Source organism: Dysidea avara, chromosome 3, assembly GCF_963678975.1.
Source record: "Dysidea avara chromosome 3, odDysAvar1.4, whole genome shotgun sequence".
Lineage (NCBI taxonomy): Eukaryota > Metazoa > Porifera > Demospongiae > Dictyoceratida > Dysideidae > Dysidea > Dysidea avara.
In genome coordinates this window covers 4,631,656-4,647,228 of record NC_089274.1, presented here as the reverse complement: position 1 = coordinate 4,647,228, position 15,573 = coordinate 4,631,656, and the positions used below count along the sequence as shown (strand labels likewise).

At 36.4% G+C, this 15,573-nt stretch overlaps 1 protein-coding gene across 1 annotated transcript in view; it reads left to right on the top strand.

Annotated features, from left to right (window-relative positions):
* Positions 1–8,799, top strand: part of LOC136249005 (leucine-rich repeat serine/threonine-protein kinase 1-like) — a 38,883-nt gene extending 30,084 nt beyond the window's left edge. The window contains exons 14-20 of the mRNA XM_066040884.1: positions 45–164; positions 221–517; positions 3,400–3,660; positions 3,715–3,855; positions 4,181–4,636; positions 4,685–5,273; positions 8,198–8,799. Of these exons, the coding sequence (XP_065896956.1) occupies positions 45–164; positions 221–517; positions 3,400–3,660; positions 3,715–3,855; positions 4,181–4,636; positions 4,685–5,273; positions 8,198–8,664 (2,331 nt within the window). The 3' untranslated portion in view covers positions 8,665–8,799. The remainder of the gene's footprint in view (positions 1–44; positions 165–220; positions 518–3,399; positions 3,661–3,714; positions 3,856–4,180; positions 4,637–4,684; positions 5,274–8,197) is intronic.
* Positions 8,800–15,573: the final 6,774 nt, after the last annotated feature.

The window sequence follows — 15,573 nt, the reverse complement described above, 5'->3', positions numbered from 1 at the left end:
GTACATTGTTGTTATATGCGATCATGCACTATGTCTTTATGTAGGTATTTAAGGACCTACAAAATGTTGTGTGTGGTCCTGATATACCACTTTGTATTGATAAAGACCAAATGCTTGGAAGGGGTGGCTCTGCTTTTGTACTTAGAGGAGAGATGATGAACCCTGTAAGTTATATCCATACATGTGTACAGCTGAAATTTGAAATGGTTTTTCTTTACAGAGACAGTTGGTTGCAGTAAAAGTGATGGCTGATCTACCAATGAAAACACAAACAATAACTGATTACCTAGATAATTACACAGCATCTCTTCAAGTATACCGAATGATCAGAAAAGAAGTGTCCTTTCTCTCTACACTACATCATGAGAACTTAACCCAGTTATGTGGTGTGAGTACCAGTCCATTTATGTTACTAATTGAGCTAGCTCCTCTTGGAAGTCTGCGTACTATTATCAAGGAATATAGAGCTGCTGATATGGCTCTTGCATCTTCTGTTTTGTGTCAGTCCATGGCTCAAGTATGTAGTGTTAGTATGTGTACATATGTAATACTAAAACATTTTATATAGAAATAATATAATCTAAGTGTAAACTGTGCATTATTTTATAATTAGCAAGATTCTGCTTGGAAAAATGCATGGCTCTATGGTGAAATTCATCAAGACACATGGTAGTATGTCGTACGGCTAAGAAAGCCCTCACACTACACCATGAGTATACTTGCAGGAAGAAATAGAGTGCAATTTTTATGCATCCATAGCTCCGTGCTCCCTTCTCAAATTGGAATGATTTTGCCCTCTACCTCCAACACCCCACATAGCAAATTTAAGCAAGATTGCCTAATGCAATTATGAAATACAAGCCCTCAAAGTTTGACTTAATTTCTTTGTTTATAGGGGGGGGGGGGTTAGATTATTCTTTTCACACTTATTACAAAAACCATTGTAAAATGCAAATATGTGGCTCGATTTTCTTTAACCTTTAAGAACATATTACAGAAAAAGTATGTACCAAGTTTGGTGAAAATTTGATAAATAGTCATAGAGCTATTTGCATTAAAAGGCCAATCTTTTGTCATGCTACAGGGTAAACCACACATGAAGGTTAACCAACCTTTTGTACTTTTAAAAAAATTGCACTGTCAGCTATAGAAAATCCAAACAGCTGTAAACTGCAGGGTCAAAATACATTAATAGAACAGTAATCACAGTGTAGAAAAGTGAAAGAAAAATGTCAGGAAAAAACTTATTAGTGGAGACCTCCACACTGAACACCCAATCCCCTCTGGGCCACTGCTATCACAGCTGTTCACCTCACTTAATTTCTACTTATAAAAAGTTCTAGAGCTAAAATTCCTAAATCTACCAATGGACTGTTACATTCTATGTATGTTCTATGGACCTTATCCGCAATGATGTCAGACACCCAAAAATGGCCATGATAGTTGTGGGACTTTCATAAAATTTGTATGGGCGACTATTGGAGGAAATTATTGAACACTGATACCTCACCCAAGATAGAAGATATCGAACTCTAACCTGCAGGTATGGTTATAAGGTAAATGAATGAACAACAGTCTAGCATTAGTTTGAAAACCACCCGAAAATCGCTTCTACGTATTTATTGTAATGTCTTATAGCCATACCTAAGGGTTAGAGCTCGATATCTTCTTTCTTGGCTGAGATATGATCGTTAAAAATTTTCTTCCCATTGTCGTCCATACAAATTTAGGAAAGTCCCACAACTATTGCCGCCATTTTATGGCTGTGATGTCATTGCGGATAAGGTCCATTAGAAGTCCTTGAAAAATTATGTGGTTTATTAGAGTATTACAAATAAACTCTGCAGTACAATACTATTGTAACTTCTCTAGTATTCCATCGAATTGGAGCTGATATTAAGGGTATTGGTAGTACAGTACGATTAAGACCCATTCATGCCAATTGTGATCATCATAATAAGTTCTGTGCTAGCAAAATTCTAGTGTAAAAGGTGCAGGGTTTGCTTTGTTAGAAGTTGAGTAGCTATGCTCTAATAGAACAGTCAGTGCAAAATAAAAATCTAACACCCCCCCCCCCCCCCAACAAATCAATTATATGTATGTACTGCAGTAGGCAAAAAGGCAAATCTCAGAACGAAGCAACATCAAACAGTGAAGAAATCAAGCCCATAGCCTTATCTATTGTTGAGGCTGAAGGCATCAGTTAGTCAGTCAGTCAGTCAGCATAAAATTCTGATAAATAGAAATTTCCATAGAAACTTTTTGAAAGGGTTTGGGGTTAGTTTTGGGCTTGGCTGTACCTAACCAATGCTGTCATAAAGCTGGTTTTCGGGTAATACTTTTGGCTGGAAACACCCAGCTCTTCGTGATCTCTAAATGCAGTACTACCATACTGTATTATAAGCATCGCTAACTTGTTGACAGTTGAAGCAATTATCTCCAAGTCTGGTTTTCAGGCATTTCAGCAAGTGCAAATTCACATACATGCATGATGCCACTGATTTGAGGTGTAAAAAAGTAGCAATCTGCCACTCTACCCTATACTGTTTCTGTTTGTTAGTAGGGCCAATATGACTTCAAAGAATCATCTACAATGCTTATTATTGACCATCAAAAAGTGTGCAACGGTGTCATTTTCCAGCAATTCTGTGCCAGGGATGGTTATCCCTGTTCCTGTTTACTTAATGACCTGACCATTACAGGATAAATGCAGGGGCTACTAAAATGTTTGACAGAAGACACAAGTGCTTAGAAAGTGATGCTACATGGGTGATTCTGTCATATGGCAGTTGTAGCGGTGAGTTAGTTTTAAGCTTTGTTTCCAAATCATCAAAAGGCACTGCTATGATGATTAGCCTATCTACACACCAATTTTCTCAAGTTATTCCTGTATACGGTATACCCTGTAGCTGTGACAAAACCATTTTGTCTCTTGTACATAAATAAATAGAGCTGTGGACTTTAACAGATTCATAATAAACTTAGTACGTGATTCACCTATTTACAAACATTCCTTATCTGTGCCTATTTCAAGGCAATCAAGATAAATGCATATTTGTATTTTATATATTTGCAAGTGTGTAAAAAGAAAAATCTTAGCCCTTAAGAAAAACTAAGAGAAGTTGAAACTTTGGCAGTTCATAGATTGTGAATCACTAAAGCAAACTCAAAATTTGCTGTGAGGCCTAACCTACCTGACAGACAGTTATAATTGAAAGTATTTTGCTTTAGAAAAGGGGCAGCTATGCACATGTGAAAATCATGCACATTTTCTTCCTGTCAATACGCACGCACACGCACATTGTGGCATGCTGGCTTTTTTGGCCACATGATGCACTACCATGTAAGGTTTATAGATGGTGATTATATTGATTACACTTGTATCTATTTTTTATGCAGATAGCATCAGCTTTGGCATTCTTACATCAGAAACATGTAATTTACTTTGATTTGAAATCAGATAATGTGTTGGTGTGGAAATTCCCTCTTCCAAGTTTCTCAAAAGTAGCAGACCAAGATGTGCTGTTGAAAATCACAGATTATGGAATTAGTAGGGTGTCCAGTACAGGATATGAAATCAGAACAAGCACAGTTAGTGGTACTCCTGGATATATTGCTCCTGAAGTGCTCCTAGGGAGAAATACACTGCAGGCTGACAAGGTACAAGTCAAATGTAGTTTTATCAGCTGTGTATGTATCATTGTTGGTCATTAGATTGATGTGTTCTCCTATGGGATGACTGTGTATGAACTGATCAGCTTGCAAGTACCATTTGAGAAATTGTGTAAAATTAATCCTGATGCTAACGTCAATGTGTGTGTTACCAAAAGCAAGAGACCAACTCTCCCCATTAAGGTAATTGGCAGACGTCACTGCAACATCAATTCAGAGGAAAGAGTGCAATTAGCCCCTTTCAGAACATAAGTACTGTCACAGTTTTAAAGCCTAATTTAGTTTTATAGCTTTAGTTGACCTAACAATGTAGCATACATTCCTCTTCAAGTCTACTTCATTAGAAATATATATACTGAATCTTAAAAATTGTTTTTCATGTACACATTTCTTCATTTAGAACTTTAGAACTCTTAGTCCAAGTATATTAGGCAAGAGATTCAGTAACCCTTTTGCCCTTAAAGTGTATAGCTATAACTGTCTGTACTAAATATGTATAATTGTGTAGGGAGTTTGGTCTCCTTACCTTGCTCAAAAAGTGATGAATCTTTGCTGGGACCATGATCCTAAGAAACGTCCTAAAATATCTCAAGTGGTGGAATGGTGTAACCTAACAGTGTTTAAAGCCTTGAGGGCTGTGTACCATTTGGAAAATGGGAAGTTGGGTGCTATTTGTCAATGTCAGGTTGATCGTACTCATGTACACGCATCAGATGCTAGTACTGTAGATACTAGCAAAGTGAAATTCATAATTGAGCCAAGTGGTGAAGATGATATACCATTTTCTTTTCCCCTTTTGCCAATCATTCCATTCCAAAGTGCTGGAGCTGAGGAAGAAAACACATTTAACTTTGAAGTTAAAAATTCCAGACAGTATTCACAAATATGGATAGCTAAACGAATTGATAGTCGTAAATCTGTACTACAGATATTTTCATACAAAAGTAGTCAAGCTGGTTGTCAAGTAAGTTTAGACTTCTTTATGCTTTTATTCATTTGATATTCAACACAGATGTTTTCAACTTCAATCAAGACAGCTGATGTGTTGTTTATGGTGAATGTGGACCAGTACATGTGGATATATACTGCAGAGAAAATATTGTATGTAGTTCATATGCCTACAATGCAAAACATATCATGCTTTTCACTGGAAAACAACAAATTATCTCTCATTGAAATGCTTCATGTTCCTGAATGGCAAGTAGTTGTTGTGTTGTGGAAATCACAACTGTGGTTTATTGATGATGAGAGTATAGATGGTCTCCATGTAATGGATGTTATTAAACTAGATAAACGTGATCCTGTTATCCATATGTGTGTCGTAAATCTTTTAGACAGAACTGAGGTGTGGGCTTCTCAAGGTGACAGGAAGATAACAATTTTTACTTCTTCATCCAATGGCCTTCACAATAAAGAAACACTATACTGTACTGTTGAAAACAAATCATTTTTCAGCTATTTAATTGTATGTCTTCGTTTTACCAGCACTATTAGTGGAAATACCATGGTACATGTGTGGGTATCCTTCAACCAACGACCTCACCTAGTGTGTTGGGATGCTAAGAGTAGAATTCAGATTAACTGCATTAAACTAAAAGAAGGTACACCACTTTATATTGTTCACATGTGTAAAATTGCTTCTGCTAATTGAGTGAGAATTTCACTGATACCAGACATATTACCAGCGAAACACTTAAGTAGCTCCAATGGACAATATCTGCGATAACAAAATTTAAATTCATAATTGACAAAATGGCTGTGTTTGTGCAGGGGCTTTGGCACACAGCATTCAAAATGAATGCTGTCTGTAGTTTTTACACATGGAACCAAGTACACATACCCTGGTACTGCTAAACACAAGGAAAGCAGACCAAAAGTTTTAAATTTGGACACAAATAGGTTTGCATTATATGTGACCTAATTTTAGAAAACCGTCGATATCCGCACAATTTTCAAAATGCATTTTATTTGTTCTTTGTTTTCTACAGGGACAGAGGAATGGACTAGCTAAGTTTCAGCTTCATAAGTTAAGCAGCGTTGGAAATACAGCACTAGACAGCCAGACGAGCAAATAAATTGATATGTACACAAGCTATCAAGAAAATAATCTACAGGCGCTTACATAAACCATCATAACTTGCTGATAAACGGCGTACGAAATTGAATCTTTGCCCATTGTGTTCGCCATGAATTTGTGCATCCACCAAGGTATAATTGTTGCCCCAGGCATGCTTCTGTGTTCGAGAAGGAAGGAAAATTCACTGAAAAGTGATCTTTGGTATATTCTTTCATCACCGCAACGTAAACAAATGTTTATAACTTTGAAATCCTTTCCTGTATGGAGATGAAACAAAGATTTTTGTACTCCATATGAACAGGCGAACACGATGATGCCCAGAATTTATCCATTGGAGGCTTAATCTGCCCACCAGTGAAGCGATAAAACTTGCATAATTTTTTTTCTGGAGCTTGCATTTTTTACCCATAGTTTTTAAATGCGTTTTATTACAAAAGTACTGTTGTGCGTATATCGACGGTTTTCCAAAATTCAGTCACGTATGCTATATGCCTCACCTTTGCCCTTAACACTGTCTAGCCCAATACCTCCCTGTACAAAGTCCCTACACTAGCACAGCCATTTTAGTTTGTGACGTCAGAAAATGTCATTGCAGATATCATCCATAAAAGCTACATCCACCTTATAGTTGCATTGTAACCACCCATAAATGCTGTTTTCACCTGCAACTTGTATTTAAACAGGTTAATAACTTATGCTTTTCAGTAGTCCTCTGCGATATATCAGTAATACCGTTTGTCGTGATAAATTATCATAACCGATTATAATACCATGACAGCATTTGATAACCGATATATCGAAATGCCAGTATATCGATGAATACCAGTATAGGATTGCTTTTAACCCAGTATTTGGTGTTTAATTATCCAATTTGTTGATGGTTTAGCAGACATGCCCTAAACAAAAACTCAAGGTTGTCACATTACAAGACATGCTTACTTGTACTGAACTATATATTTTTTGGTTTTTGGGATGATACCGTTTCAATACTAGTGATGCAATAGTTACAATAACAAGCTAACTATATACCGACATACCGCAATATTTTCCTATTACTAAGCCGTGTATTCAAATTTCAATACCACCGAGCTCTACGTATCAGTAAATTTAAAAAATAAATTTAAAAACTGGTTTAAAAACAGTTATTGTTGCCAGTAACCATGTGCACATGGTTTTCCATGTTGTAAGTTAACTTCCCATTTCTAATATTTGTTATACCCTTTGATTGAGTCAAACATAGTTCATGTGATCAACCAGCAGTATGATGCAGCCTATACTCATTAACAAAATTATACATATTCATGTTTATTGATTAACAGGGAACAGATTTAACAATTTCCTTACAGTTTGTCAATTCCCTCTTATTATAATTGTATTTTTACATTTCAGTATTCTTCTTTAAATTCTTAATTTTTCCTACTGGTGAACCCACAAATGCCGCATCAAAAGAAAGAATGCTGCCAGAGGTAATTTATTTGACTAAACCCGCCCCCAACTATCAATTACTGACTTGAAGTAAAGTGGCCATTATGCTTCATCTTCAGTTATGTTCAGCACATTTCACAAAGAAGCACCTCTGCAATCAATCCAGTCACCACGGAAATGCGAACAATTCCTGTTTACAAATGTAGGGAAGCCATCAAGTTACTGTGAATCGGCACCTTGGGTTGTCAGCAAAAAGAAATGGGACACAAAGGAAGACAAAAGTAAGTTCATGATGCATGCATTGTAGTACGTACTGCGGTATGCCAAAAGGCACCTGTCAGGCTGAAGTGACATCGAACAGTGAATAAATCAAACCCATAGCCTTAGCTGTTATTGAGTTACGCTTGTCTGAAGGCATCAGTCAGGTAGGCAGTTAGTCAATCGGTAGAAATTCTATTAAATTTGGTAGCAATCTATTAGTGTCATACTAAAGGCACTTTTGGGCTTGGTTATACCTAACCAATATTGCCCAAGGCATCAGGATGGTATCGTGAAGCTGGTTTTTGGGTGATTCCTTTTTGGTCAGAAAAACCCAAATCTCCATGATCCCTGAAAGTTAAGTTTCTATATACACTACTGTATTTAAAAAAAAAAATTAAATGAACCATTGATCTATAAGCTAAAAAGATGTGCAGCAATACTATATGTGGGGAAATTCCTTTTTGTAGTTATGGAATTCCTTGATGTAGACAGCTTATGTGGCTTTCATAAGCATGTTAACCTGACACCGAATTTTGGTTACCGACATTTTATTGTTCTGCATTTGGTAGAGGAAAGACAAGCATTTGGTTCGTGTTGTTACATGTTTAGTGTTTGCTATGTTTGCTGTTGCAATAAACACTTCTTTTTGATAATTAATTGACGAATGGTAGCTATTGCTTGGGCAATAACTTCCAGTGAACTTTTTGATGTATGGCTTCACTGAAGTAATTTTACATGTGGATTGTGTATATCTATATCCAGGAAATACTAGTTCTGTTTCCTCTTTACTTGACCATGAAAATCAATTGTATGTTGGCACTTCATCTGGAAATATTGAAGTGTACGACTCAGAGAAAGGTGTGTTGCTACAACAATATTCTGTGCACGATAAGAAAGTCCGTAGAATGCTGAAACTTCCTTCAGAAATTCACCAGTGCGTGTGTGCAGAATTGTTCCCCAGAGTGAATTCTAATTCTGAACATGACAACTTGCCAGATACAAATACATGTGTTACTCCAAGAAAGAGAAGTGTGCAGGAGTATGCTTTGCAGAAAAGGAAAAGCTATTCTGATCTTCAACTACAATACACTGCACCATTAATTGTCAGCATAGGAGATGGTGTAGCAAACTGGCTAAATATGGAAAATGCTAAAGAGCAAGTTAATCTAAAACCAGAACTCCTCACTTGGACTGGCTATGGACTAGTCAAGCCACACGTTAGACATTAGTGTATATGGTTGTGTGTGTGCGTACATACGTATGTAGCAATAACTATAAATTGTGTTGTGATTTATATTTATGAAGTGTTATTTGCTTGTATAAGTGCATTATTAATGGGAGAAATAAATTAGGTTTGTACCCTACCACCCTATTAAGTATAATTAATTAGTTACGTAGTTGAACAATTGCACATATGAGATAGTCATGGCATGTTGACAACTTACTTGGCTGATTTGGTTGGAACCAAAACGTAAAACTATCTATCTCTCTCATACTACTGGTATCCACTCCACTAAAAACAAACTGGTGAAAGTAGCCAAAATTCCATCCTTAGTAATACGAAGACACTGGAAGCCAGCAGGGATGTCAAATTTAGTATTTAAATATTTGGATGTCTTAATGAACAAATACCAAACTATTTGGTAACATTTTGATTAATTAATGCAAAAGTGCAGAATTCAACTACATACTGCCACATACATAGCCACTTTCTCTGAGAAATAAATGGTGGTTGTACATGGAAGAGCAGTCCATATTGTAGAAATACAGCTGGTAACCAACCCCATGCATTTCAACTGTAAATACTTTTAATTTACTAGTGAACGATTATCAGGATGGTAAATTTAGTAAAATCTTAACAAATAAATATCTGAACAATCAAATGTTTGTTACAGCCCTAGAAGTCAGTACCTTAGAAATGCTGTGTGAACAACTGAAGGGGAGATGATAGAATACAATTAATACAAAATGTTTACCAGAGCTAAGGGAGTATATTAGAAACAAGTTGTATATGCACTACTTTCATAAAGGAAATAGATTGTTAAGTACCATCCTATTATGCTTTTCATTCTACCTATTATGCTATGCTGCAGTGCTCAAAAGGTTTGCCTATTGTGCTCACAATTATGCTCAAACTTTTTGCCTCAACCTTCATGTTTAACTAGCAGTTTTACACTTTCTTGATAACTTTTGGCTTCCGAGAAATTGTTCAAAGTTAACCATTTTAAAATAATTTATTTAGCAGTTTTATTAAGTGAAATGTTTAATATGTATAGCTCATTTGGTTCATTAGAATTACTGATAAGGCTACACACCACTGCTTTAACTCTTTTTGTGTGTGAAGAGAATGTATATATAAGAAAGTACACAAGGCTACAAAAAGAGAAGCTACATAAGTACGTCAATCTTTTCCACTGATAGTATGGCAAAATCTACCCATTATGCTAGCATTATGCTTCATGCTTCAAAGCATCTATTGTGCTCCAAAGTGTACCAGCATAATAGGCTGGTGCCTATAGACTACATGTACACATACATTTGTACTCTTTGCTCCCTTCTTTGTTCATAGAATTTGGTTTGATGGTTTTAAAATGTGTAATAGAACTGCAGTAATTAGATGGTTTTAAAATGTGTAATAGAATTGTAGTAATTACGCTGATCAATACCGTAATTCATTTTATTTCATGCAAAAAAATTTGTGTAAAAATATTTTCATGTGATTGACATGAATAACTGCTCTATTAGAGTAGTTTGATCTTATGTAAAATTTCATGTAAGAAATTTTTGTGCATACGAAAATTATTTTACAATGAAAAAAAGCAAATTGCAGTATAGATATAGCATTTACAAACAAATTAGAAAATCAATTTTTTTTTGTTATCTCATGTAGAACAACCAAGTACTTGGTGCATCTGACCTGCAGTACTTCTATAATAGAACAGTCAACTGCATTGTTTCTGTCCTATGATAAAGTACATCGTTATGTCAATTTACTATATACCAGCATGCTTTAAACTAGCAAATAGACTATAGTTTACAACAAAAGTAGTAACATGACAACTTTATCATAACACTATGTAAACCAGACATTCATAAACATGGCTATATATATATACACCTGGTCCCTGCTATGCTGTGACAGGTTGATGACATGATGTAATCTGCTGTATTTATTCTATGGCTACTGTGCCATATATCATTATGGAGCTGAAGAATTGAGGAGGGGCATCTTACTACACTGAATTGCTCTATTAGAGTATAATTCCAATAAAACATACCCACCTAGGAAATACTCCAATAGAACAGTCATTGCAGTACTACTATGCAAACTACTTGGAAGGATATCGTTATTGTTATTAGTGCTTTACAGTAACCAGCACTGAAGGAATATCGATGATAATTTTACTTTAAAATATGCATTGCATGATGTAATGACATTATTCTTTTTACTATATTGCCCACTGGAATTATCACAGCTCTTGCCATTCCCTATATAAAAACCTGGGTGTACCTTTCCCCTTGATGGCTCCAGAATCTTCATATGAAAAGTTACTGCTTATGTTCTTTAAAGCATGCGAAAGAATTTGTAGCCAAGTGTATGTAACTATAGTGACAGTGTTACATGGGGAGTGTGCTAACAAGCTAGGGTACCAGTGTAGCAAGAGGATTATATGTATATAATGAAGAGCTATATAGAATAATAGTATAAGTGTCTATTCAGCATGAATAGCATGCCTTCACTATGGGTCTGGGATAGCATGCCCTCACTATGGGTCTGGGAAACACACTTCCACAGGAGAAATGTGCATTCTGAGATTGAATCTAGTAAATAACAATTTTGAACATATAGTTAATAGTGCGTGTATTGTGGGTAATTTTCATGAAAGTGGTCATTATTAGGTCTCTAGCAGTGCTGTCATACTGAGGGTGTACTATTAATCATAGATAGTATATGCTATGTACCAGTAGTGTATACTATATCTATGTATTAATTAATGGTGCTGAATAGTCTAGGATTTAACTGAAAGTGCAACACACAGAAGCTGTAAGATATTATATAAAATTATACAGTAATGAATGCAATTTACAAGACAATTGGATATCCAGGGGTGTGCCTAGGATTTTTAAAAGGGGGTTTCACTAGAAACTAAATCCTGCAGGATGCTATAGGGGCTGTGCCCCCAGATGCTGATGAAGATTTAATTTTACAGATTGTCAAATGCCTGTACATGTAGTCTGAGTGCTATATTGTATTGGTCAACTTTTAGTCTAGCTATACTGGCTGACCTATATAGTTTGCTATAATATTATACCTGATGATCTCACAATCACACACACGCTATGGAATACCAGTACCATGTACATAGTTTACCCGGTATAACTGACCAAGAGCTATGGTAATTAGTGACAGTCATGAGTATATAGCCAAAGTAAATTGTCATAGAATTACATACTACGTGCATTTCATTTGCTAGGTGTACCCATGGAATAGTGCTGCAAGTGCAAGTTCTCATACCAAGCAACTGTAGAGAATTTTAGGTGTCTTACAGACCCTTAATAAATAATTTTAAAATAGTGTTACAAGCAGTGACTATTCTATGAAACCCCCTTTGGCACGCCTCTGATATCTAAACAGTGTCACTGCACTAAAGTTATCTAAAAGAGGAAGAATTTAATGTCTTGATGAAGTATAGAATCTTTGGAAGCATGGAGTATGGACTGGAGGTACTACCATAGCTTTGTTGCTTTTAATTATACCTTTAAAAAGGCAGCACAGCATTATCAAGTTTGCTGTTAATACTACTGGAAATACCCACAAAAGCTATAAATTTAACTAGAAATTTTTATTAGAAAGAGCCCCAGTAAGCCAGGAAGAAGAGGTTCAATTTCATCTCGTGTACTGGTTTTTAATTGGTTTTAATTTACAGATGTTCTATTGACTGTTCTATATACTGCAATTTTGATCACCTCTCTTAGACAGTTTATAATACTTCACCTTGTATAACTGCACCTATAAAATGCAATCGCACCTGTACTAAGGCTGTAACTTCTGCTACCTATATGGCATGTAGTAAAATATTTTGAAGGCAGGTGGTGAAATCCCAAGCATTCCCCCATTAAATCTGCCTTTTGCAGCCATCTCTACATGCCTGAAAGTTCTCAGCTTAGCCTTAGTAGCTATATAATTTGTTAGAGCCAGAAGGCTATAAAGGCAGGAGAAGAAAGTTTTTTTTTGTTCTCTGTATATAGATCCACCACCACTATCAGCAATCCCCTATATGACACCTACTGAGCTTGAGTAGTCTATCTGATCAGTGACTTCAAAATATCACATGTGGATCAATATAAGTTCATGGTTATAGTTAAAAACCAAGCTCAAGGATCTTTGAGATTTTAAAACCCCAAGGTAAATCTGAGGGTTTTTAAAGCATGAAATCTGAGTGGGTGGGCTCCAACTGACTTTTACCATTATATTTAGCTTTGTTTCTCTTTGTAGCTACTTTGGAAGCATTCCATATATATATATATAGTTTATCTTAATTAATGAACTCAAATGGTAAAAGTTTAAGAATTAAACAGTATTACAGAGACACTATTTTGGTCAGTATCTCCTAATTGAACACCGGCCCAGCTGAAGCCTGAGCAATAAATGTCCTGTACGAACAGGAGATGGCAACACAAGCTGCCTGCTGAGTATACAACATATGGAGAGAAAACCATCATTAAGATGTTCAAAACACACAATTACAAATACCTCGGATGCATGTGAATTTATCACTGAGCTATGTGCAAAAATGCACAGTACAAACATGGCAGAGTACAAAAATAAACCAAAACATATAACATACAAGACGAACACATAAACATTAAGAATGATTAACTAAAATTAATGTACTCTTCAGGGTATAAAGGATCTATGATGGCATACATTGCTAAGTCTTGAGTCACATGGCATGGAATGGCAGGTGAATGGTCTAGGCAGCCAACCTTCAGCCCCGGCGTGCGTGCTGTACATTTTGCCATACGGTTTAGTTCTAGTAAACCATGAATTTTAGCGCTGTGTTTATTTTCGGAAATGGAAGTTCACTAGTGTAGAAATCGTTTTATCTACTGAGCCCCAGTGATATTACGGTGAATTTTGCAATAGCGCGTTATTAAGAGTAAATGTTTATCCTAATTTCAGGTACCTGTGTTATTGTTCGCTGTATTCTTACTAAATACAATCCACTTTGGCATCTACAATGATGCAAGTACCCGTGCAAGTAGCTCAGGTACGTTAGTTTTTTGATTATGTAATTATCATTGGAATTCAATTAAATTACGCAAAACCATACACGTTGTGACATCATGTCCTACCCCCCTGACACTCATCATCCTTGGCGCACAACTGTGATTAGTGTGGTAGGGTTTCCAACTCAAAATAAGAAGGTGCTTCCTTTTGTTGTTTCTGGTGATTTTCACACAGACTGACCTTTAAGATAAAAGCAAACAAGTGCTAATTTATTATTGGATTGCTTGTAACATTGAGTATCAGCATATTAAGTTTAACACATACAAAAAGTGGTCACGTGACCAAAAATATTGAAATAGTTGAATTGAGTAGCTTATTAGAAAATCATGTATTTTAGGGTGACCGAAGTCACAATTAGTATATTTTCTTGCCTTATAATGAAGACTTCTACATCTTGCAGTACTTTAGCATCCTGTATAGCTGTGATGGGATTGTTGGCCATGTGACCACTTTTTGGATATTTTACAGTTAAAACTGCACTGATATTGAAAGAAATAGACAGTTTACTAATATATTAGCACTTTTTTGTTTTACCTTAAGGTCAGCCTGCATGAAAATCATCAGAAATAATGAAAAGGCTGAGGCATCATCTTATTTTGCAGTGGAAATCCTATATGAAGGGTTTTTTGGTCACGTGACCACTTTTTGGATATTTACATGTTACAATTGTGCTGATAGCAACTGCTGCAAACATTCCAATAACAAATTAGCACTTGTTTGCTTTATCTTAGAGGTAAATCTGTGTGAATATCTCCAGAAACAAGAAAATGAAGCACTTTCCGATTCTGAGTGGAAACCCTAATGTGTGGTATATCATAGAAATCGGTTAATTTCCGCCCCCACAAAGTCCGTCTGGAACGTGAGACTAGATGTAGTCCTGCACCACACCACACCACACGGTCCACATTTTTATCTAAAAGAGCCTACTTAGATAAAACTCTGGCTACGGCTTTGCCGCACGATGAAGGAGCGGTACTAGAGGAGGGTGGACATGCGCACGTGAACGCATACATTTGTATTAAAAGTATAACTAAGCCTTCAGCGAAGTTTAAATAAGCACCATTCGAAAGTGTGCTGGACGTTTAGTATATTTCGAAGGTCTGCCCCACTCTTCCCCGCTATTCCCGGTACGTAAATCGCTCTTGAATTTATAGAGGATCACGTGTGCAGTAAGTTTGTTGGTGGAATCGATGCGTTGCACTCTAGAGACACCTTATAAGCTTGTATTCGAGTCCAAAAATCGTCGAAGAAGGTATTATGAGCTTCCAATGCTCGCTCCCAAGGAATTAAAGAAAGGAAAGCGGACGCCGCTAGCTTGTCCTCATGGGGAATCAAGCAGGAAATAAGACACCTTCGTACTCATTTTCCGTTTGTCACAAGAAGCACAAGATAAATTAGTGTGGCTGTTGCTAAATAGTTTTAATCACTTCATTTTAGTCTTGGTATTAGAAATATTCAATTAACGGTAATAGTTTTCAGTAGCGCTTATATCGTGTCCACCCTCCTCTGGGAGTGGTACCATAGATTATATATACTACGTACCCATTATATATACTACGTACCCATTATAATCTATGGTGGTACTTCGCAGGAGTTTTGGGCCCTACGCCATTTTTCTTTTCTGACCAATCGGACGCCTTGATTCAGGTACAACGCGATTTGATAGGCTGGAACTAGGAAAATGGCCGACTACAGCTATGGATACAAATGCGTAAACAATATGGCGGCGGGCCCAAAAACATAGCGTAAGTCACCAGACCCTATTCAACCGCAGTGGATGGGGTCTGGGCACGAGACTATGGTGGTACAAGGTCAGGACTCAGACGCCATTTTCAATCACGTGATC